General features: G+C 37.0%; 4 protein-coding genes across 6 annotated transcripts; 3 read left to right on the top strand and 1 right to left on the bottom strand.

The window, feature by feature from the left end:
* The first annotated feature begins 4,992 nt into the window (after positions 1–4,992).
* Positions 4,993–5,454, top strand: LOC137728371 (S-protein homolog 24-like). The gene has a single exon (XM_068467177.2). The coding sequence runs from the start codon at positions 4,993–4,995 to the stop codon at positions 5,452–5,454; it is 462 nt and encodes a 153-aa protein (XP_068323278.2).
* A 1,280-nt stretch (positions 5,455–6,734) lies between these two features.
* LOC137727906 (26S proteasome regulatory subunit 4 homolog A) lies at positions 6,735–9,900 on the top strand. Its single transcript, XM_068466773.2, has 6 exons — positions 6,735–7,319; positions 7,872–8,117; positions 8,738–8,907; positions 8,993–9,209; positions 9,309–9,449; positions 9,634–9,900. Exons 1-6 carry the CDS (start codon positions 6,837–6,839, stop codon positions 9,715–9,717), a joined length of 1,341 nt encoding a protein of 446 aa, XP_068322874.1. The 5' UTR covers positions 6,735–6,836; the 3' UTR covers positions 9,718–9,900.
* A 794-nt stretch (positions 9,901–10,694) lies between these two features.
* LOC137728870 (uncharacterized) lies at positions 10,695–12,988 on the top strand (the record flags this gene model as incomplete). The annotated part of the gene is made up of 6 exons (XM_088678098.1): positions 10,695–10,749; positions 10,842–10,886; positions 11,081–11,167; positions 12,027–12,115; positions 12,265–12,315; positions 12,444–12,988. Coding segments are annotated over 6 exons (384 nt in total), but the record flags the coding sequence as incomplete, so codon positions are not given.
* On the bottom strand, positions 12,269–21,045 carry PIL5 (phytochrome interacting factor 3-like 5). 3 transcript variants are annotated; one of them, XM_068467657.2, is made up of 9 exons: positions 20,651–20,963; positions 20,449–20,559; positions 19,576–20,362; positions 15,311–15,412; positions 15,130–15,195; positions 14,952–15,017; positions 14,255–14,656; positions 14,086–14,164; positions 12,269–12,582 (listed from the first exon to the last, which is right to left on the bottom strand). In XM_068467657.2, exons 2-9 carry the CDS (start codon positions 20,535–20,537, stop codon positions 12,533–12,535), a joined length of 1,641 nt encoding a protein of 546 aa, XP_068323758.2. In that variant the 5' UTR covers positions 20,538–20,559; positions 20,651–20,963; the 3' UTR covers positions 12,269–12,532. The 3 variants fall into 3 exon arrangements, with proteins under 3 accessions (XP_068323758.2, XP_068323760.2, XP_088533453.1); XM_068467659.2 differs by lacking the exon at positions 12,269–12,582 and adding an exon at positions 13,388–13,665 and having other exon boundaries at positions 20,651–21,045; XM_088677327.1 differs by lacking the exon at positions 12,269–12,582 and having other exon boundaries at positions 13,737–14,164.
* Positions 21,046–23,326: the final 2,281 nt, after the last annotated feature.

Here is a 23,326-nt window from a genome sequence, read left to right on the forward strand (position 1 = left end):
ATTCAATAATTTTTATAATGTTAATAATTTTAATTTAACTATTCAACTTATTTAGTAATATGATACGTATAACATGTTTACTTAATAAGAATGACAAAGGTAAAGAGTGTTATTTAGAAACGGGAGAGGTCAAGAAAGAGAATTGGATCGACTAGGTCCTATAATTGTTTTATTTGTTTTTAAGAAAACTATAATGGCAATTGAGATGGAATTTAGGCTAAGCCACACAATGATAATAAATAATTTAGTGTCAAACTAACCATTCATGGTTCACGGGAGTTGAACCTAAAACATTCCACTTATAAATGGAGAAGGATATCATTACATCATAATTGTGACATCCTACATCGCCCAGGGGAGTGATCCTTATATGTATATTCACATCTCTACCTAGCACGAGGCCTTTTGGGAGCTCACTGGCTTCGGGTTCCATGGGAACTCCGAAGTTAAGCGAGTAGCGCGCGAGAGCATTCCCAGGATGGGTGACCCATCGGGAAGTTCTCGTGTGAGTTCCCAGAAACAAAACTATGAGAACGTGGTCGGGGCTCAAAACAGACAATATCGTGCTACGGTGGTAGAGCGGGCCCAAAAAGTGGTTTCACCCAGGCCGAGATGTGACAATAATATGCTACAGGCAACCCATGTAGTTGATCTTATTCTTAATTCTCAAGTATCGAACTATTACGCATTTCTAGGTTAAACATACACATTTTCTATTGCATATATCTAAGTAAACAGAGGTGAGTATTGAAATCATTTCAATATTCATGTTTTAGTAAACATAGGAGAGTTAAGAATAGAAATAAAGGAAAATTAATGAAAATAATTTCAAATCTTTGTATTTTAATAAAAAAACTATCCACTAACTTTTATTTAACGGTTAGGACAAAACATAGGCGAGTGAGGTGTTTGGAGCGGGGTGGGATTTAATTAAGTAACTGAAATATTTGCTTTTGTTGTTCGCTTGAAATGTTGTACAATTTTTTGTTAAATTAAACTTCACTCAAGCCCTTTTTATTAAAAAGTCCTAGAAATAATTATAATTCTATTTTTTTTAGCGAACATGTGAATAGAGTACAAATATATACTTTTATTATATTTGTATCATATTTCTAATAAAAATAAGACATATGTATTAATAAGTCTTACTTCTACTAAAAATGTAATATAAATGAGTTACGAAAAATATGATAAGCGAAGCATGACTCAATGGAGTACGGAACTCCTATAGTAAGTCAGGTTTGGCTAAAACTCTTGAGCAATTAATACAAATTTGTAATTTTAGTGCACGGACATATGCCTCGTGGCATCCATTAGCGTCTTTAGGACGTTGCATGCGCCTCAAGCGTAGAGAGATTATAGGTCCACTATAGTGTAGGCTTTGACTCCAATCAAGTGCATTGGACTAATAAATGTTAATGCCTATTTTAAACCCCTGTAGAATCCAATTTGCAGCAACCGAGTACAGAGAAAAGTATGAAGACAATGAAGCCAGGCCTGTCCTACATCTCTATGTTCTTCCTGCTCATCTATTTGAGCCAAATCCCAGTCACCAATTCAATGTTCGACAAGGTTCGTGTGCATATTACCGATGGCTTGACGAACGAGGCTCTTAATCTCCACTGTAAATCCAAGGACGATGATCTGGGAACTCATTATGTCCCAGTGAATGAGGAATATTCATGGGAATTTAGGTTAAACTTTTGCGGTACTACGCGTTTCACTTGCGATCTGTGGTGGAAGGGAGGACATCAAACTTTTAATGCATATGACGCTACAATTGACGTCTGTGATGAAGTTGATTGTATATGGAGAGCAACAAATGATGAAATATACTTGTATAATTTTCTGAAGAAAGAATATAAAAAGAAGTATTCATGGGATCCATAGTGATCTGATGTATGGTTCAGAGTCTGTTGAAGCTCCCAAAAAATAATCTAATAAAACATTTTCTCATTACTTGTTTGATCTGTTGCTACATTAATCTATGGATTGTTTTGTTCCTACGTTTGTTTGAATTTTAATTTTCAATTTTGCGTAAGAGCAATAGTTTAATCTCTTTTCCATGTCATGTTTTCCCCTCCCGCTCCACCATCGTAGCACATTATTGTCTGCTTTGGGCCTCGATTACGGTCTCACGGTTTTGTTTCTGGGAACTCATACGAGAACTTCCCAGTGGGTTGGGAGTGCTCTTGCCGCTACTCGCTTAACTTTGAAGTTCCCATGGAATCCGAAGCCAGTGAGCTCCCAAAAGGCCTCGTGCTAGGTAGGGATGGAAATATACATACAAGGATCACTCTCCTGAGCGATGTGGGATGTTACAATCCACCCCCCTTAGGGGCCCGACGTCCTCGTCGACACACTTCCGGCTAGAGATTGGCTCTGATACCAAATTGTCACATCTCGGGCCCACTCCACCACTGTAGCACGATATTGTTCGCTTTGGGTCCCGACTACGGCTTCACGGTTTTGTTTCTGGGAATTCACACGAGAACTTCCCAGTGGGTCACCCATCATAGAAGTGCTTTCACGCGCTACTCGCTTAACTTCGAAGTTCCCATGGAACCCGAAGTCAGTGAGCTCCTAAAAAGCCTCGTGCTAGGTAGTGATGAGAATATACATATAAGGATCACTCCCTGGGCGATGTGGGATGTTACAATAGCTCTGATACAAAATTGTCACATCCCCGCCCAGGGTCCACCACATCCCGGGCCCGCTTTACCACTGTAGCACGATATTGTCCGCTTTGGGCCTCGACTACGCCCTCACGGTTTTGTTTCTGGGAACTCAGACGAGAACTTCCCAATGGGTCACCCATCATAGGAGTGCTCGCGCGCGTTACTCACTTAACTTCGAAGTTCCCATGGAACCCGAAGCCAGTGAGCTCTCAAAAAGCTTCGTGCTAGGTAATGATGAGAATATACATATAAGGATCACTCCCCTGAACGATGTGGGATGTTACAATCTCCAATAGATTTATTAAATAAGCTCCTTAGATAAATTTTACGGAGGAGTTCAAAAAGGGTTTAAGGTTTAGTAAATTTTTTTAGAGAGCTCCTAATTAAAATAATTTTTTATAAAATAAGCTGCTTAGCTAAATTTTAACCTTTTCATTTGCAAAAATATTTGCTACCTACATGTGTTAGGTAAGTGTGATTTGCAGGGCTAGGGCCAAATTCGATATTCTCATACATTCAATTACTTTAATATTATGTTTAGTATAAATAATATCATTAATTGTATTTAAAAATAATAATGTCCTTATTACTAGTTAGGAGCTCACTGGGTCGACCTTCCTAGTCCTAACAATACAATAACATGACTACTCTCAAAATAGTTTACAAATTTTGCAATAATATTACAACTGTTACGTACTCATTCCTCTTTTTCACTACTCCTTCGATTCCCTAATTACTAGTTCGACATTTTAAGCACTTCATATAAACCATGCTGCCAAACCCAGTTGACCTAATCAAATTCTCTAATTAAACCCTAATTCATCTCCACCTGCTACACTCTTAACAATTAATGTGTATGTGCCTATAAAAAAAGAGAGTTTTAACGAAAAGTCCGCGGTACTATTCATTTTAACGAAAAACCACATTTTTACACTAAAAAGTCAATCTTGGTAGTATTCACTTTATCCTTTATTTTGTCCTTATCGTTAAAACTCAAAGTTTTCAAGCCTTTTTCATTTGTTTTCCTATTAAAAAAAAAAAAAAAAAAAAAAAAAAAAAGCTTCTGAGAAGAATATGCATATTCACATTTTGAACTAGGAATCCCAATTTCCAAACCATGAGAGCCGTCTTAAGCCGTTTACCCATTTAACCTTAACTGCATATACCCATTTATCCATTTTTAAACCCGTTTACCCTTTTTTTTTTACCGATTTACCCCTGTTTTACCCATCTACATGTTTTTTTAACAACTTGAAAAAAAAAAAAAATTTGTATATTTGAGAAAGTCTGGCAGCAGAATTCCCACTCGAACATGCATCTGCATCCATAAGGATGTTGAAATTAAATAAATCTTTTTGTTGTCCAATATATATAGTTGCATTGTACGTGCAAATCTCTGATGTCTTTTAGAACTACCCTATATAAATATATTTATACATATTCTATATAGGGAACTGTTATTAGCACTTCAATAATCTTATTCTACACTCCTCATAATCATATTTTTCTTTCTAATTATAGAAAATTTGAAGTACAAAATAAGATTTTTGGAGTCCCAATGATAATTCCCTTCTATATAAATATATTTATACATATTTTGTTGTCCAAAATATAAATATATAGTTGGACTGTTGAAATTATCAAACTTCGACGAAGATGAGACAGAGTCGGAGATGAGAGAGGGCTGCTGGGAGAGAAAGATGAGCGGCGAGAGTCCGGGAGACATCGAATAATTATAGGATTTTAATTTTTTATTTTATTTTTAATTTTACATATATTAAATAAACGGTTAAATAGGTACACATTTATAACAACGGGTAATACTCATAATCACTCGTTTAAATTTCACGAGTAAATGATTATATTCATAACCGTTTATTTGTCTAAACGGTCTCATAATTATAATTGTGAGCTTTAAATGAGCAGGTAATTACAGTTTCTCATACCTGTGAGTATTTTGCCCATCTCTACTTATTACTAGTTAGGAGCTCTCTGGCTCGACCTTCGTAGTCCTTACAATACAATAACATTATTACTCTCAAAATAGTTTACAAATTTTGCAATAATATTACAACTGTTACGTACTCATTCCTCTTTTTCTTTTGATTCCCTAATTACTAGTTCGACATTTTAAGCACTTCATAATAAACCATGCTGCCAAACCCAGTTGACCTAATCAAATTCTCTAATTAAACCCTAATTCATCTCCACCTGCTACACTCTTAACAATTAATGTGTACGTGCCTATAAAATAAAGCTTCTGAGAAGAATATGCATATTCACATTTTGACCTAGGAATCCCAATTTCCAAACCATGAGAGCCTTCTTAAGCCACCCCATTTTCTTACCACTTGCAATCTCAACACTTGTTATGTCTTCTCCATCTTCCGCTGCACCTCTTGGTCCTCATTCTGGCGACTACCTCGTCCAAATTCGGAACGACTTGAGTGGTGACGGGGCCACCATTTTGGAGGTCCACTGCAAATCCAAAGGCGGAGGAGATTTGGGTAGCCATTGGATCAGCAGTGGCGAGCGTTTCACCGTGCGTTTTCACAATGACAGATGTGTCTCAACTGAGTACTGGTGCAAGTTAAGCTGGGATGAGCACTCCAAATCCAAGAGTCATGGCGGCAACTATCGCTTCTTCAATTGCGACGAGTCGTTTCTTCAGTCATGTGGTTTCCAGGAGTGCACTTGGAAGGTTCAGGATGACGGGATATATTTGCATGACCTTCATGGATTACAAGATGTGAAATATTATAACTGGCAGACGTAATTGTTATGGAATTATTTCTGTTCTACATGAGGATTTAATTAGTTGGAATAATACTATATATTTATATTTGTATTTATATATGGTTGTAAGCAGCAGAATTGTTATTTGTTGTTTGCTGCCACTGCCACTTGAGATATAAATCATTGGACCTATTTTAATTTTATTTATTATGTGCTCTTGTTTCCCAGCTTTTATATCACAACAAAATAAATTTTAATACATTATTTATGTTATGATTGTTTATATCTTATATCATTCTATCTTTTAACCGAGATACACAACCAGAAATGCTAAGAATCACTTGCCTTTAAAAAAAAAAAAAAAAAAATGAAAAAGAAAAAAGAGGACCAATTGGTGGCTTCGTCACGGCGATCTATCCTTTCGGAGGTCAAAAGGGCTCATAGGGACATTTCAGCCTTTCTCTGATGTATAATATAGAGTTCACTCTCGAAAATGCATTTTTCAGATGAGGGACAACTTACTAGCTACTTTAAATTACTCAATATCAAGAAACTATAATGATCTTGATGAATCTATTCTTGATGTGGAGTGTATTTAGCATGTGAGGTATGTAGAAAACAACCCCATTTTATAATCTCTTAAAATAAAATCATAATCGAATACACCTCCAATCTTACAAGCCCTTTTTAAATTTTGATTCAATACACCAAACTTTCTATGAATTTTATGAACTCCTTTAAAATCTTCATTGAATATAAATTTAGAAAAAAAAAATTACGAAATGTAGTGCACTAAAAATTTTCTCTTCAAGTTTCGCGGTTTCATTTAAATTTAACCAAGAACTGGATCCAAAATGTAATACTTTTTTTTTACCGTTAGAAATCCAACGTTTAGATAATCTAACCGTTGGAAATTCAACGGCTCTTAAGAAGCCATGTCATCAAGCTGCTGGGCTCTGATGTTGGACTGCTGCAGAATTTATCGGACACCCACCCAACTTAGCGCGTGTATTGCAAGTGCCTGACAAAAAATAAAAAATAAAACAGATGGTTGACGTCAGCCTTAACCCATAGCGCAAGTCTAGGCTCAAGATGTTGGACATCTGGCGGGTTTGTGTTGGCCCACCACTTGCCCTCCACAGATGGGCAGCCGAAGGTGTTTTTTGGACAAAAGGGCAAGTTTAAAGCCCTATCCTTACCTTTTGGGGCATGACTGGACTTGCAATACAAGATAAAAAGGCCCAAAGGCCCAAATCCTAAAATCCCAAATGAATACAAAAAGCCCAATAAAACTCGGACCATTTTCTGTGTACATATGTAAAGCCGCATAGCAAATTTCAGTAACTTGTTTCCAAAGACTTCTTTCTCGCTTCAAAACTTTCACTCGCTCTTCTCTCTTCCCTCTCGAGACAAAAAAAAAAAATGGGTCAGGGAACGCCCGGCGGGTTGAACCGACAAGGCCTACCGGGCGACCGAAAGCCCGATGGGAACGACAAGAAAGAGAAGAAGTTCGAGCCGGCGGCTCCGCCTGCCCGAGTCGGCCGGAAACAGCGCAAGCAGAAGGGTCCCGAAGCTGCGGCACGGCTCCCGACGGTTACCCCGCTGACAAAGTGCAAGCTTCGGCTGCTGAAGCTGGAGAGAATCAAGGACTATCTCCTCATGGAGGAGGAGTTCGTCACAAACCAGGAGCGGCTCAAGCCGCAGGAGGAGAAAGCCGAGGAGGACAGATCTAAAGTTGACGATCTCCGAGGCTCACCGATGAGCGTGGGGAATCTGGAGGAGTTAATTGATGAGAATCACGCCATTGTTTCGTCCTCCGTCGGTCCTGAGTACTACGTTGGGATATTGTCCTTCGTGGATAAAGACCAATTGGAACCTGGGTGTGCGATTTTGATGCATAATAAGGTAATTGGGGTTGTGGGTTTTTAGGGTTTTTGATTGATTTTCAATGATTTGGCTGTTGATGTTTGTTCCCTTAATGTTTAGTATTTGTTGGTTCAAATTAAAAAATTGAGAAATTTTGATGAGAAATTGTTAGGGATTGTTAGGGATTGGTCGGCAATTTAGGTTTTTTTTAGGATAAGAATAGAAGGTTTTTATTTTTATTTTTAAATGAGAAATCCGATTTTAGGAAAGTGATGTGAAATTGAAATTGTGGTTGAGTTTGTAACCTCATCAGGCTGATGATGCATTGATGGTGTAGATTTGGCCGCTAAAGCTGAGACCTTGATTGATTTTTAGTGTGCTACCTAAAGCCATAGAAGGCGACTCGGGCATTAGTTAATTACTATCAAATGTCATCGGGTATATATGAAACTGATACAATTATGGTGCTACCTACCGATGTTTATAAACAAAACTATATATTTGTAGGTGATATACTTCGTTTTTTGTTGTTTGATTTAACTATTTATGTGTTTGTTGATTGGTAATGTGTTAAATGTTGATTATTGTCAGGTGCTTTCTGTTGTTGGGCTTCTTCAAGATGAAGTTGATCCGATGGTGTCAGTGATGAAGGTCGAGAAAGCTCCGTTGGAGTCGTACGCTGACATTGGTGGATTGGATGCCCAGATACAGGAAATTAAAGAAGCTGTTGAGCTCCCACTGACTCATCCCGAGCTATATGAAGACATTGGTATCAGGCCGCCTAAGGGAGTCATATTGTATGGAGAGCCAGGAACAGGCAAGACCTTGCTTGCAAAGGTGTGGATGCATTTTTTTCTTTCCACTGGGCCACAGCATGCTATTTATGTTTCCTTCGTATGTGTTTGTTTTTCCATATTTTGCCTGTTCACTATAATATCTTCCCCACTCAGACATGTTATAAAAGAAATATGGTTGCAGGAACTTACTTCACTGTTGCAAGTCGCAATAGTTCTGAATATTATCAATGTCATTACTTTTCAATCTGTATCTCTATATACAACATGCCATAGAGATGTTGCTCTCATTTGTTGGGTGTCAAATATCATCAAACTATTCTTTTCCTTCCTGCAGGTGCACATTGTAGTTGGTTCTTTATTTTGTCACTGTTTTATAAAATAGGGCATAACAATTGCTTTGCTAGTTTTCCTACGTGTTTTATGGGTGCACCCCCAACTGATAGCATACACACAGTACACCTTGCTTTGAGAGCATTCACAGACACAAAATTTGTTGCAAAGACCTGTGTGGTTAAAGGGTTGTACTTTCACAATTATGAGAATTATGCATGCTTGCCATAGTTTCTTTCCTTGATGTTTGCTTACTGTGTATATGTTCTACCTGCGTGCTTAATGTAAAACCATCTCCTCAGCTTGTAACCATATTCTCACCTTTTTCAGGCAGTGGCAAACTCTACGTCAGCAACTTTCTTGCGTGTTGTTGGTAGTGAGTTGATTCAGAAGTACTTGGGAGATGGTCCAAAATTAGTGAGGGAACTCTTCAGGGTTGCTGATGACCTCTCACCTTCTATCGTCTTCATTGACGAAATTGATGCAATTGGTACAAAGAGGTGAGTGGCGAGCCCCTGATCATTGATGAAAACATTCATGAATACCTTTTTCTCTTCAATGTTCCTGATGATTATTTGTCTGCAGGTATGATGCCCATTCAGGTGGTGAACGTGAAATTCAGAGGACCATGTTGGAGTTACTTAACCAGTTGGATGGTTTTGATTCAAGAGGAGATGTCAAGGTTATTCTTGCAACAAACAGAATTGAAAGCCTTGACCCAGCCTTACTTCGTCCTGGCCGAATAGATAGGAAGATTGAATTCCCTCTTCCTGATATCAAAACAAGGAGGCGCATTTTCCAGGTAAATTTACATGACGGTGTATGAGAAAAACAAACTAAAATTCAACTGTGCTTTGTTCTTTTTCTTGTGACTAACAATGTTTGGATCTATTGATTGCAGATTCACACATCAAGGATGACGTTGGCTGATGATGTCAACTTGGAAGAGTTTGTCATGACCAAGGATGAGTTTTCCGGTGCTGATATCAAGGCTATATGTACTGAAGCTGGTTTGCTTGCTTTAAGAGAGCGCCGTATGAAGGTGAGATATATACAATTTTTGGTGGAATTTTCTCTCAACCTGGGAACAATGGCAGGGGAAATATTCCAACCTCCCTTCCCATCTTTTGTCTCCGAAACTTTGTTTTCTCGCTTTATTTAATGAGTGTCATTAACACATTATATCCATGCTTAATCATTGAAATTAACTGAATTGTGGGCATCAGGTGACGCACACGGACTTCAAGAAGGCGAAGGAAAAGGTGATGTTCAAGAAGAAAGAAGGGGTTCCAGAAGGACTTTATATGTGAAAAAAATCAGCCCACATCTACTTTGAGGGTACACCTGTTCTGTTTTAGAACTTAAATTCTGTTTCGAGTTGATTTGTGTTTTGGATTCGATATTAAACAATGAATCGCGTCCTTAACTGGAAGATGGAGTCTGTCATACTTCTGTTGACGCTATATTTCAAAGCTCACCATATCTCTACTTAATCTCGGATTTCTTAGCTGAGGAAAACGTCGGATGTATTTTAAGCTTGTGAAACAAAAATTCTGATATAGTTGGAAACTCAGTAGTTTTCCCGAATGGATCCGAGATGTGTGCTGCTACTGCCAATACCAGCAAACAACACCATCTTGAAATTCCAGAAGATCCTTTTTTCTTCTTCTTCAATGTCACCATAATGTGTGTTGTTTTCTTGGTACCAGGTTGGCACGAACTCAATCCGTTAATTAACGCTCAACTTAAACACTCATTTTTCGAGTCGTATAGATTTAAAAAGCGAGCAAGAATCAAATGCATGACATCGGATACAAGAGGAAGAATTCGAATTCAAAACCTCGGATGCAAGAGTGAATTATCTTTTGTTTAAGAGCTACAAACCCCTTTTGGAAGTCTATAAAAAGTGGGGAAATAAAATAAATTTGACCCCGTCTTATCAAACTTGTCAGTTGTCACATGCGCACACAAAACAGAGTGGAACCCAAAAAATAGAAAAGATAAATAATTTGAAGTTACATAAGATTTTAGGGTTTAGGGTTTTAGGATGCTAGCTCCTGTTTGGTACCCCGGAAACTATTTTCTCATAAACCTTCCCTTCACAAGCGTCTCTGCGTTTCAAATGGGTCATGGAGTAGTGTGCCAAATCTGCAACGAAGCACGATCCAAATACAAGTGCCCCCTCCTGCCGCACACCTTAGTAAGCTACCTCAATCTTTGCTTTCCAATTTTTCTTTCTTACTGCTCTCTCATTATTTTCCTATAAAAATAATTGTTTAAAAATAAAAAACAAATCTTTTTTTCTTGCAGTTGTTCTCTGCCCTGCTTCAAGAAACACAAGGGTACGAGAATTTCAAATTTCAAAATCTATTTAATTGCTTAATTTGGTGATTATCTGGGACTTAATTTGAGTTCATAAATCTGAGAATTGCAGAAAACCCATGTGCTTTGCCAGTTTTTTCTGAAGAAAAACCACCAAGTAAGGATTTTGGCACTCCAATTTGAGTTCAGTTGAACTGCTTTCATATGGTATAATTGAAATTTGTAGATTTTTGTTTGTGAATGATTTGCATTTTGTTTCCTGGTGCATTGATTTTTATGATGTTTTCATGAAGACTAGTGTGCTCTGAGAATTCTGATAATTTTGGTTCTTGTTTTCTTCTTACTCTTCAGCTGCAGGTCCAGAATTACTGGTAGAGAGGCCGTTAGTTGTGGAGGAACCGCGTGAAGTGCTGCAAAGGCCGCAACTGGAGGCCATAGGTAAGGAGTTGTATAACTAGTTGGAAATGCATCTGAGTTGCTTTACATATTTACATAAGATGGGCTATTGCTTCTGGAATTGCTGTAAATTGTAATCAATGGACATGTAATTAGGGAGGGGAGCAATGACTAGAGAGTGGGATTGCAGCGAGAATGATGGACATTGAAATAGTAGGATTAACCCTTCACCTCTTTGGAGAAGTTGATTTTTGTGTGGTGCATACTAAGACCTAGGTGCCTAAATCCTTACAAGTAGAAATGGCCGATGTGCCAAATTTAACTCACAAATGACTTTTCTCGAGGTGAACCGGTAGAATGAAAGATGTTAGTTTGAAGCCAAATCGAGAATAGAAGGTTGTTTTATCGGTACAGACCAATAAGAGGACAAATAACATGCAAGAGAAGCTAAGGTTAGGTCTAAGAGAAGACAAGGTTTATGGTGTTTATGCTGAATGAGTTCATGGTGTTACCGTATCTGGTGCACTTTTCTGTTTCTTTCCATCATTCTGCAATCGCCTTTCCCTCGCAATCTCTAGAAGGCTCGTTTTTCAGGCATTTGAGTTATTCATCTATGTGTTGATTTATGATGGTTAGTAAGTCCAACAGTTCAGCAGTTTAGTTTAGTTTAGCATAGCCAAAAATTGGTTGAGTGGCCAGGGCACCATTTTAATGATCTGCTGTTAACTCTGCATCAAAGTTGCCCTACGTGATTTTGGCTCTAGAAACCCGTCCCGTGTCTACTTGTTTTTCCGCTTACGACCTCTGCTTGAAGGATTGATTATATCTATACGAAGAAATTGTTGAGTTAGCGACTGATATGAAAATTCTATTGCTAAATTCACTTCGTTTTTTCTTACAGCTTCTTCCAGTGAAATTCACAGTTCTTTGAAAGATGAGAAACTTCAGAAACTCATTTTGAGTATCGATTGTTCATCAGATGCAGAGAAGGTGAGTAGTTACATTTACTTCAATCGAGACCGAAGTCTTTTTCTTAATCGAATATTTTTCATTTAGACGTGATACTCATTCCGAAATCAAACTGTCCCTGGCTAAAATGTAGAACAGTGTTTCCTGATAGTGTTTTATGCTACCCTCAGGAACTTGAAAAAGCTATGGGCGTGGACGTGTTTCAGATATTTACCGACAAGGTGACTCCGTCTGTTACGTTTACAAACAAATATTCTCCTCTTATTGTACATTTATGAATTGTATTGGTGCCTATACGACCATCATCAGTTCACATGAATAAGCCTATTGTTTGGATTTCTGTCGTCAGATCCTATCTACCATCGAGACATCTTCGACTTCAGCAAACCTCGGTGCAAACGCATAAGAATATTATGCTGCCATCTTGGTCTTCTTCATCTAGTTTCCTGCCCTTCTTTGGCCGCAGAATTTTGTACTCGGGTTTAAAGCTGAAACCATGAAAAACTGCTTTGTTATGTGTGTAATTTTATCCTTCATCTTTTGCTCTTTTGTGGTAGACCAGCAAAAGTAAAGACATCTTGATCATCGACCCCAACAGTTTGGAAGATATCTTGAGAAAAGGTTTTAGCATCAGTGGTTCGTGCTTGCGCGCAAACGAGCACCGGCCGCAACAGAAGGAAACTATGACCAGACACTTAGCTCTCGCACACGACGGGAAATATATGTCTCTATATATCTTCTTCCTATAGCACTCATAACTTGTTCGCTAGCACTTGACCATGTTTCGTGATTTAGTCACATGATACATCGTCACGTGGTGAGTGTTACATGACGTATAATCTTTGCGGGAGACATCCGAGATTCTAGCTTATCCATTTCCCGAAACGATTCGAGTACTTTCCATAATCGGTCCTCAAATGCAATTAGACATTGGATAATCTTATTTTGCAGAAAAAAAATACAAATTAAAAGGAAAAAGAAGGCAACAACTGGAATGAAATAGAAAAAATGGTCCAGCTTTGGATATCGATGGGCAAAGACACCTTTTTGTTCATCTTTTCCTGCAATGTCTCTTCTGCTTTTGCGAAAAGCAGAAAACGATACCCAAAAGGATCTATCACCATCTCCTTCCATATCTTTTTGAGAATGCACTGGCTCGTGTCATGTTCCAAGACAATCCTTGAACGTTGGGTCTTTAGCCAAAGAGAATCTCTAAAGAATCCAACGGGTAAGAGTTACGAATCATGACACGAGTCGGCCCATTCTAGGATTTTCCATCACACCCCGTCAACGTTGTAATCTCACTAAATTATAAACTATAATACTTTTTACTGTTTTACAGTTCCGAGAGCTATAAAATCAAAATGGGGAAATAGGGGATGGTAAAATATATTGATAATGGGGTGGTAACTAATAATTACAGGTTAGTTTTCCGATATATGGCAGTTTAGCCAGGAAGGGAACAGAAGAGAAAGAAAAGCTACTCTCAGAGCTTTAGGCTACAAAACTTAGCAGGCATATGAGCCTTCTGTTATCCATCTACTCTCATCAACTTCAACCTACAACTTAACCTGCAATGCACAAAACGTTACACCGCCAGATATTACCAACTTCCAAACTAATCTGGCAACTATACGAGATATACGACAAAGTTCCACATTCGTCTTTGTAGTTTCAATTGTCTCGATTGAAATTGTTACAATTCAAGGACAATGACTTTGATCCGTCAATTCTTTTCTACAGAATCAGCAATCGAGAAGCATGTATTTGGTGCCTTAACACTTCCGAGAAGACTGATTTACCCTAAACAATGTCACTTACACGCAAATTTTGTCGAAAATTGACCAAATTAAAGCTATTGTCCTTAGAGTGCAACAATTAGTCAACTTCTAGACTCATATCACGACAACTGAAGCTACGACAATCTAGTGGAGCGTTGCCCAAAATAATGATTTGGCCCAAAATAAAATAAAAGGTTAACAGACATTTACCTGATTGATGCTTTTCGTGAGTTTCAGGGCCCCTACTGGAACTCGGCTTGCCAGTAGTTGGCTGGGGCATTGCTTGGTTCTGTAAAAGTAGACAAACCAGTAAGCGTTACAGGTAATTTTACGTGAAGACGAGTTTGTAATTACGATTTCATATTCGACACAACCATACCTGCTGCTGTAATGGTAACTGCATCTGTTGGGGACCGAAAAACTGCTGATAAGGATCTGCAAAATTGGGCATGCGTGATTGGTTTGGATTTTGTGCCCCGAGCGAGTTTATCATATGATCTGTCTGGTTCACTGCTGGAACTCTGGCAGGATCACTTGCAGGAATAGGCTGCATGTGAAATGGTGGTATAGGAAACCTAGGTCCCATATGTGCGGCCGCTGTTGGCATGGGTGAACCGGCCATTACATTTGGAAAAGGCATCATAGGGCGATTGATGCTGGCCATTTCCATTCCCATTCCCATTTCCATGCCCATTCCAATTCCCATCCCCATCGGCATGGACATCATCTGCTGAACTCCAGGAAACATCATAGGGACCATGCCGCATCCCATGGACACCATCTGTAGAAATTGGTTACTATCTAATTTTGTCATAAATAATGCATGAACTCTTATAAACTGTCTCTCGGATCTTCTGTAATTCTTACTTTTTAAGACATTTTTCACTGTTAGATGACAAAAGATTGATGTTCCGTTGATTTGTTTCATTAAAGATTAGACTGCTATAATAAATTAACAAAAAAATTTCATTTGCCAACGGATGTATCTCAATTCCCAGAATTTTTCTTGAGATTTCTTCGCCTCTACAAGTATGATCGAGACATGTACAGCATTTGGAAACAAGAAAAGAGCATACCTGTACTTGTAACTGGAGTGATTTCAAGTACTCAATTGCTTCATCCAGCATTGATGCTTTATCCGACTGATACATACGGAATAAAAAGTGATAAATAAAACATACTTAACATCTAATGCAGAAAGCAGTTCAAAATTCTTGCAAAATTCCAGTGAAAGATTGTATAAATATGACAAACCTTATTGCATCGAGGTATTAGTTCTTGTAAAGCCTTCATCTTTTCATTTATCCTATCTCGACGTCTCTGCACAGAAATCTGCATTTAGCCCGATTTGAAGAAAAATAACCGCACATAGAGAGAAAAATGAAAAACCAGTTTCGATCGTCAACAGATTTATAGTGAAAGTAGAAGTACAGACCCTCTCGGAGAGATTGTGGACCTCTGCAGCACGCGATCTCTTTGTAGATGATGTCGATCCTCGGACTTGTTTCTTTCCATTGGCAGATTCAAACTCAACATCCTTTTAAAACAAAGGAAAAAATGAGCAATTATTTTCTAGAATCCAATAGTAAATAGCATAAAGGCCATTAAAGCTACAGACACATATTGCAAGTATAAGAACGATCATTGTCTTCATGGACCCGACTGCTGAAAGTACAAACACGAACGCCCTCGCCCCTCCCACCAACTGAATTATGCGTGGCAATGGCATCGTAGCCACAAGTACATCAACTCCAGAGTCTGGACCAAATCAACGCCAATAATCCGAAACTAAAAATCCAAAATTTTCATCAAACCATCTCTAAATTTCCGTATCGGTATTGGCTCACAACTAACAATAGATCGACAAATCTAAACAAACCAATTATCATCCGTCTCTAATTTCTGCCAATGCCTCTACACCTAGCTATGTCCTTTTACTAGCCGTAACAAGTATTCTTCACAGTCCAAAAACTCTACTTTCCTCAATCACCAATTTGGTGGCTACTCAAATAAGTTCTTGTTGCCGAAATGTTGGTTTCACCTAAACTTTCACGTACGAAAATCATTTTCTATATTACTTCATGAAGTATGATACAAATTCTATATCTAAGGGAAATCAAATTATGCATCTACGAAAGGAAGTTATTTCCGCACACCATTTTGCTCACTTGCCACTCCAAATAAACAAGGCCACACCAAATAAACAAGGTGTGCACTAGGAGAAAATGAGGAATAATACTTGGCTACTCAAAGAATGAATACAAGTTTCTACTGAAAATTGTTCGTCGACTCATATAATTTGTGTTTATGATCAGAACCGTTCTATATTATAAATCACTCTTCAAAAGATCGCCTTTGTAAAAAATCAATTAGAACTGAGATCGTATAGTCATCAAACTGTAACAACAGATGAACAAAATTGGTAAAAGCATTACGAACCATTTACTACAATAGATTGACTAAATGACCTTAATTCTAATTCATTTTTTGCACAAACGACCTTTACAAAGTGATTCATAACATGAATGGTTCTAATAATATGCATAAAACTCTATGATTCAAATACGAAGAGTTTTGAGTATGAGTTCCTACTTATCCTTCAATAGCCAATCATTGTTAATATAAGACGAAGAAACTAAGTCTCGTGTAAACTGCATGCAGCCCATGAATAATAAATTGATTATCCAAAATAAATAAATCAATAATTTTCCACGTATTACACAATGGGTAATGCTAGAGAGACTAAATGGATGGATTCAATTTTGTAAATTAAATGACATAAAAGTTCATTGAATTATGACTTAAGTCTTAATTAACGTGCTTATTTTTTATTGGTGATACGTCATTTAATTTCTAAATTTAGTCTATCTAGTTTCTCCAAAATAAATAATTTTAGTTGGTATTTTATACATGGATAATGCTACAGAGCCTAAATTTGTAGACAAAATTTACAAATTAAGTTATATGTCACCAATAGAAATAAGTATATTTATTAACAGTTATGGTAGTTTTCAAAATTTTATGACAAATTTTGTCTCGTGACATCACGCTTTATACACTAGAACTAGAAGTAAAGTTTCACTGCCACCTACATCATCTACCAATCATCTTCCACTCAATTTAAGGAAAACTAAAGTTTAAAAAAAATTAGTTTTAATAAAAAATGACAAATAAAGGTATAATGAATAATAGTACTAGAAAAATATAAAAATGTGATTTTTCATTAAAAGTAATCTGTATCGGAAGTGTTTCGATAAATTTCCCTTCAATTTATTGTCAGAAATTCATGTCACTCCTACTATCTGCCACGTCATAGCCTAGGGAGGAGAGACGTAGCGGGGATGGGTGCGCACTTGCGCACGCTTACCGACGTCACACCCCGCAGCGGGAGAAATTTTTAGGTGTACCGGGTACACCAAATTTTTTTGGTGTACCCTCACTCATAACATTTTGATTTTTATTATTTTATTGAAAAATAAGTGAGGGTACAAACAGTGTTATGAGTGAGGGTACACCAAATTTTTTTGGTGTACCCGGTACACCTAAAAATTTCTCCCGCAGCGGCGGTCGTTAACCCATAGGCCCCAGGCAACAAACAGCACATTGGGAAAGAAAACGTTGGATTTATTACTTTCTTTTTGTACTTTCTGGAAACTAAACCTTAATTAATTAAATTTCAAATTTTTCCAAAAATATTATTAAATAGTAAAATATATATAGTATATAACGCACATCAAAAGCGAGAAATTAAACCATATTATTGTTTGCTCATTCTGAGGCTAACTCCAATCCTCTTTTATTTAGTATAAATAATGTCGTTTGTTAAAAAAAAAAAAAAAAAAAAGGTAAAAAAGCAATTATTTCTATGTATACTGTGCAATTCTTAACAATTAACAATTTAATTAAGAAAAATTAAGGACTAAGTATCTAAAACTCCCTAACATTCTAGTGTCATTCTAATTTGGTTTCAATCCTTTTAAACATTTCAAACAAGTACTCAATTGATTGAAAATATCACATTTCTTAAGCCTTAGTTAAATTTAATTCAATATGCTTTTGATCATTGGGTTCTATATTATATAACCAATATCTGAAATTTAGATTTTAAAGTAATTACTATTAATTTTGATCGTAATATATTAGTTGATGAGTTTTGAATATAAAAGTTGAGATGATATATCACTGGTCGTAACTTGAGTTTAAAGGTGGCAAGGACCTGATATTTCTCGATCTTTATTTTTGTTTTTCACTTTATTTTTTAATCTGTTTATTTATTTAAAATTTTTCATATTTATGTCTTTTTTAAAGTTATTTTTATTTTATTTTAATGTCCATGTTCGCTAAAAAATGAGATTCATATTTGCCACATGTGTATTTAACAAAAAAGTTAACTGGGATATAATGGATATAGCATTTTCAATAAGTTGGATGCTTATTTGATATATTTAAGAAATTAAGACAAATTTAAAATAACCCTAAAAGCTTAGAGCATCTCCAAATGAGATGTCAAATATAATATGTCAAAATTTTATTTGATGGCTGATGTGGCAAGTTGAATATAAATGCTAAATCATCTTCTTTTTCAATGGATGTGTCAAATATTTATTTTAGAAAGGTGTTATTCTCACCCCAATGTCTTATCTTTCCACCCATATTTTTATGAATTTTTTTAATTACAAACTTGTTCATTTGTAAAATGACTAATAAGGACCTTAGTTATCCTTTTTTTGCATTACTTTTTTTAAATAAATAATTTGACACAAATTAACCAATAACTTACAAAACTAGAGCAAACTCAGAAAGTAAAAATGTACGATAAAGTAAGAGAATCTTCAACATGTGGCAAAAATGGAAAAATGCATAAGACAAAGAAAACAAAAGGGGAAAAGCAATGAATGAAAACTCAGAATTCTTCATTCCCATCCCAATTGGAATTTGGAAAGGTTGCGTTGTTGTTGTTTGTTTGTTTTTTTTCCCTTCGTGTGTGGCTTTTAGAAGAGAATAATATTATTTGTTTATATTCTTTTTTTTTAAGAGAAATTTATCTCAAATTATATATATAGGATTATTTTATGAATAATAGTGGGTTGGATTTTATATAATGTAGATGGGAAAATAAGACAACGAGATAGGTCTAGCAGCTCTCTTATTTTATTATTTTATTAGACCTAGAGTTACATTAACTATTAAAAAATAATCAAAATTAGTTTTAATTTTTATTCTATTGGTTGTTAATGTAACTCATGCATTAAAACTTAAATTAAATATATTTGACTCATTATTTATTTGCTGTCAAAAAAGACAATTACAAAGCAAGCAGTCAAATGACTTAGATGACACATCATATATGATATATCCATTGGAGAACACTTAAATATCTTTTAATCCTATTTGGTATATTTGATTTCTTTTTTGAAGATGGTCTTAGGGGTTTTTTATTTTTTATTTTTTAAACAAACGATTTTATCTAAACTAAAAGGATGAGTAAGTGAATTAAGCTTCACATCGCCTTTGTCAAGAATTGAATATAAAACTTCACTTACAAGTAAAAGAATTATATTAAATTGTAATATTAAGTGATAAAGCTTAAGAATTTTGAAGTCTTTCATTTTTCATATAAATATAAAAAAATACAGATTTGGGTCGTCATTGTCATTAATCTAAAAAGTAATTAATACAAATAAAATTGTGCTCACTCACCTCGCATTGAATCTCGGCGTCGTCGTCGGCGGCGGCGACTTCTCTCCCTTTCCGCTTCCGGTTATCGGAAGTCGGCGGCGGCTTCTGAGCCGACATCGGCTCGGCGCTCGCGCTGGCACTCTCGCTGGAGCCTCCTGGCGACGACGTCAGCGACATCTCACACGTGGTCACTTCTTTCGCCGGAAACGACGTCCCAGCAGTTGGAAACGGCGTCGCTCCATTAGCCAAGCCGCCGCCAGCGCCGTTGGGCCTAGAATCCAAAGCCCTAGAGCTTGGACCCACCAGCGGAGTGTCGCTGGAGTCCACCACCGTCATCGTCTCCCTAACCACGCTCTTCTTCGAGCCCGACGGCGCCATTTCCGGAATCATAGGCCTGTTGCTGCTGGAGTTGTTGTTGGGCCTGGCGAAGTGCAGAAAGTTCTGGACCTCGGTCCTCCTCGGCGTATGGATCGGCAGCCTCGAAGCGGGCGCCGGCGCCGAAACCTGCTGCTGCCGGAGCTCGGAAGTGGTGGAATCAGGATAGAGGAGGTCCGCGGAGAAGGGGTCGTCGACGAGCGGGTACTGAAGCCACGAGGCCATTTCATCTTCTTGCATAAACAGGTGCGGGTTCTGGGCCGGCGGCTGGGGTAGGGAGGCCGGTCTGGTGATGCCGCCCCCGTCGTCGGGCAAAACGACGTCGTGCTTGGACTGGTGCGATTTTTTACTATTGACTGCCGACCTCTGGTTCTGGCTCTGCATGACGACTTGGCCGTTCTGCCATAGCAGCTCCATGACATCGTCTTCCGGCCTGCAGTCGAATTTGAGCTGTGAAAATTGAGCTGAAATGAACCGAACCAAATCAGATTAATGAAGTGGGGAGAGACGGAGACTTACATGGTTGATTTTCTGGGTCGGTTGAGAGCAGAGGAAGTGGGAAGTGAGTAATCGTCGTCCATTTCGAAATCGGGGACGCACCCATTCATCTTTTGTTCCGAAATCCGATCACTTAAGACCTCATCGAAAAAAGCCAGTCAGAAATTCGTAGGTTTGAAGAAAATAAAGAAATAAATAGGGGGTGGTGGTGGTTATCACTTACGGATTCAAATAATAAAAAGGGAAGAGGAGGACGAGGAGCCACTTGTACTTCAAGTTTGGACCGACGATGGAAGCAGAGGAGGTACTTCACTCGGTCTCTTGAGTCTCTGAGTCTCTGTCTGTTATGAGTGTCTGAGTGGTGGTGCAGAGCAAAAGAATGGTACTTTGAATAATTGGGTTCACAAGAGTGGAAAGCTCCAATGTGGGTGGTGATGGGAAATTAATGGATAGAAATCTCAAGGGAAAAGATTTCAGTCGCAGCTGGTAGCTACTACTTCTCTCTCTCCTCCAAAGATAAGGCTCTGTCTGTCTGTGTTGTTTCTCTCTCTCCCTGCGAATAATAATAGGAAGGAAAAGGACGAAAGGAAGTTTTGACGCGATGCGATGAGATGAGATGGCAAACGGTGCCGGTCCTTCCCAAGTTTTATTTGTTTTTTCATTTGCCATAACTCCTCGCTCTCTCTCTCTCTCTCTCTCTCATCATCTCATTTAACATGTTTATGATTAACTAAGCTCCACTGATAAATTGCCCCCACATAACTATCACTTCTTAAACTCAAACGCCATTTTATTAGGTTTTACCACCATCATGTTGTACTTGAAGTAAAAACGACTTTCCTACGACTCCCACGTCATTGCAACTTGTAACCGTGCTTTCTGACTAATCCATTAAGTTTTAGGGCTAGTATTCTCCCGTCACCAAATCACTCCTACTTTCTCACTTTTCGTTTTTTTTTATAAAGAAATAACTTATGGTTTTTTAGTCAAAATAATTTTTAAATTTGTATAACTCTTTACTTCGATCTTAAGATTTGAAATCAATAAATTTGTCTATCATCAATCATTTTGATCATTTTATAAAAACTATATATTAAATAAAGTTAAAATAACAAAAATATTCTCAATTTTTTGTCAAATCATTTTACTTTTGGCATAAAATTCCAAATCACAACCTGAAACTGCCACGTTAATTTGGATGATAAAATTATAAAATATAAAAGTCTTAATCTTTTGTGACACACAACCACTTGCCCTTTGTCTTTTTCTGTTATTTTCTTTCTAGTTTCTACTTTTTTTAACTTATAAGATTAATAATTGAAAAAAAATGGGTGACGGAACGTTTTAAAATTATGGAAAAATTAATGAAAGTAGTTTGAAAATTTTAAGTATTAACGATAAAGACAAAATAAATGGTAAAATGAATAATACTAGGATTGACTTTTTAATGTAAAAATATGGTTTTGCATTAAAATGAACAGTACCGCGAGTTTTTGGTTAAAACTCCTCTTAATTATTTCATATATACATATACAATATACATATTTGTATATATATTATATAACACACCTAATTCGCTTAGGACCATACTTGTATTAGGACATGGAGAATCTAATGCATGAATCGATCATGATTAGTTTTATAAATTAAATCAGTCAGTTGATCCACATCCACTTAATTATCTCTTTTAGTTTAATTGCTTGGTCAAGATCGTAATCAACCTGATGATGTCTAAGTCAGTTTTGTTGATGAAAGTTTGGCACAAATTGTATAAATAATTGGAGTTTTCTTCTTGTCTTACCGGTAATTTAAACATGTCTAGTAAATTACACTCCAGATACTTTCATAAGTTTTCTAATATATATGGTGTAAGTTTCCGTGAAATGCTATACACTTGTATAATTGTAATTAGGAAATAATGAACTCGTCGATACATCGATTAGTGCATCATTCGCTATGAAAAATTGTGTTTTATAAAACTAACACTAAGGTGGAGTACTCTTAAATTAGGGCTATTATGTAAGGAAAATTTGGTAGGGCAGTAAGATGTGTCATCATGTATGAGGTTTGGTCAGGGAACCAAAAGTACACTAATTAGGTCCATCTAACCCTAATTGTGCAAACATTGATGTAATGATTGTGGATTGTCTAGTCTTTGATCCCTACCATGTTATTGTACTGCTGCTCCCTCCCGAGGTGAGCAAATTCCCCATGTTCTTGGCTGGATCGATAGGGTTCTTTCTTTCACAAGTTAAAGTTGCTATGGGAGCATTAACCCTAAAATTGTTATGGCAACATTTCATTGGTTAAGCTCATTGCAATTTCCAGAGATTTGATATTTAGATCCTATATCAGGGCTTGGTTAATGCAAGATTAGTGAGTTCTTATTGGGTTGTTCAAACCTATGACATATATGTTAAATCTTGTAGTGCATTTTGCGTAGTTTATTATACTTTTTGATGAATCTAACATGTGATACGCTAGTTCAAACGTTTGTTATTCTATGTGAAAGTTTGAACTTCAGTTCTAAAATTATAGTGTCTCTTGCATCATTATTTCTGTCTAAAGTAACTTGAGTTTAAGACATGCATGCAAGATTAATAGTATCTTGACATTGCTTTGCATGATGGCTCTCAAGCTAGAGGATGCTTCAAGAGCAGTGAAAAATTTCTCCCACAGGGGTAGATGGTAATAGGGACCAAGGTGGTCCCAGGACCACTTGAGTATGAAAACTATATATATGAATGTCTTTTGAGAATCATCCGAATGTTTGATGCATGTTTTTTTTATTCTTATTAAATGTTTGATGTAATGCATGCTAATCATATCTTGACATGTTGCCTCAACAGCACTTGACATGTTTCATCGACAGAAACTCGACATGTTGCGTCAAAAGCAC

Source organism: Pyrus communis, chromosome 10 (genome assembly GCF_041283825.1).
Source record: "Pyrus communis isolate YQ-2024b chromosome 10, ASM4128382v1, whole genome shotgun sequence".
Classification (NCBI taxonomy): Eukaryota; Viridiplantae; Streptophyta; class Magnoliopsida; order Rosales; family Rosaceae; genus Pyrus; species Pyrus communis.

What these genes read in the sequence shown, in the direction of transcription:
- PIL5 (XM_088677327.1), bottom strand. Translation starts at nt 20,537, where the DNA reads ATGAATGGGTGCGTCCCCGATTTCGAAATGGACGACGATTACTCACTT. An exon ending in TAATACCTCGATGCAATAAG is followed by an intron (nt 15,018 to 15,129) that starts GTTTGTCATATT and finishes CGTATGTATCAG; the next exon opens with TCGGATAAAGCATCAATGCT. An exon ending in AGTTACCATTACAGCAGCAG is followed by an intron (nt 14,165 to 14,254) that starts GTATGGTTGTGT and finishes CTACTTTTACAG; the next exon opens with AACCAAGCAATGCCCCAGCC.
- LOC137728371 (XM_068467177.2), top strand. Translation starts at nt 4,993, where the DNA reads ATGAGAGCCTTCTTAAGCCACCCCATTTTCTTACCACTTGCAATCTCA.
- LOC137727906 (XM_068466773.2), top strand. Translation starts at nt 6,837, where the DNA reads ATGGGTCAGGGAACGCCCGGCGGGTTGAACCGACAAGGCCTACCGGGC. An exon ending in GATGCAATTGGTACAAAGAG is followed by an intron (nt 8,908 to 8,992) that starts GTGAGTGGCGAG and finishes ATTTGTCTGCAG; the next exon opens with GTATGATGCCCATTCAGGTG. An exon ending in TAAGAGAGCGCCGTATGAAG is followed by an intron (nt 9,450 to 9,633) that starts GTGAGATATATA and finishes TGTGGGCATCAG; the next exon opens with GTGACGCACACGGACTTCAA.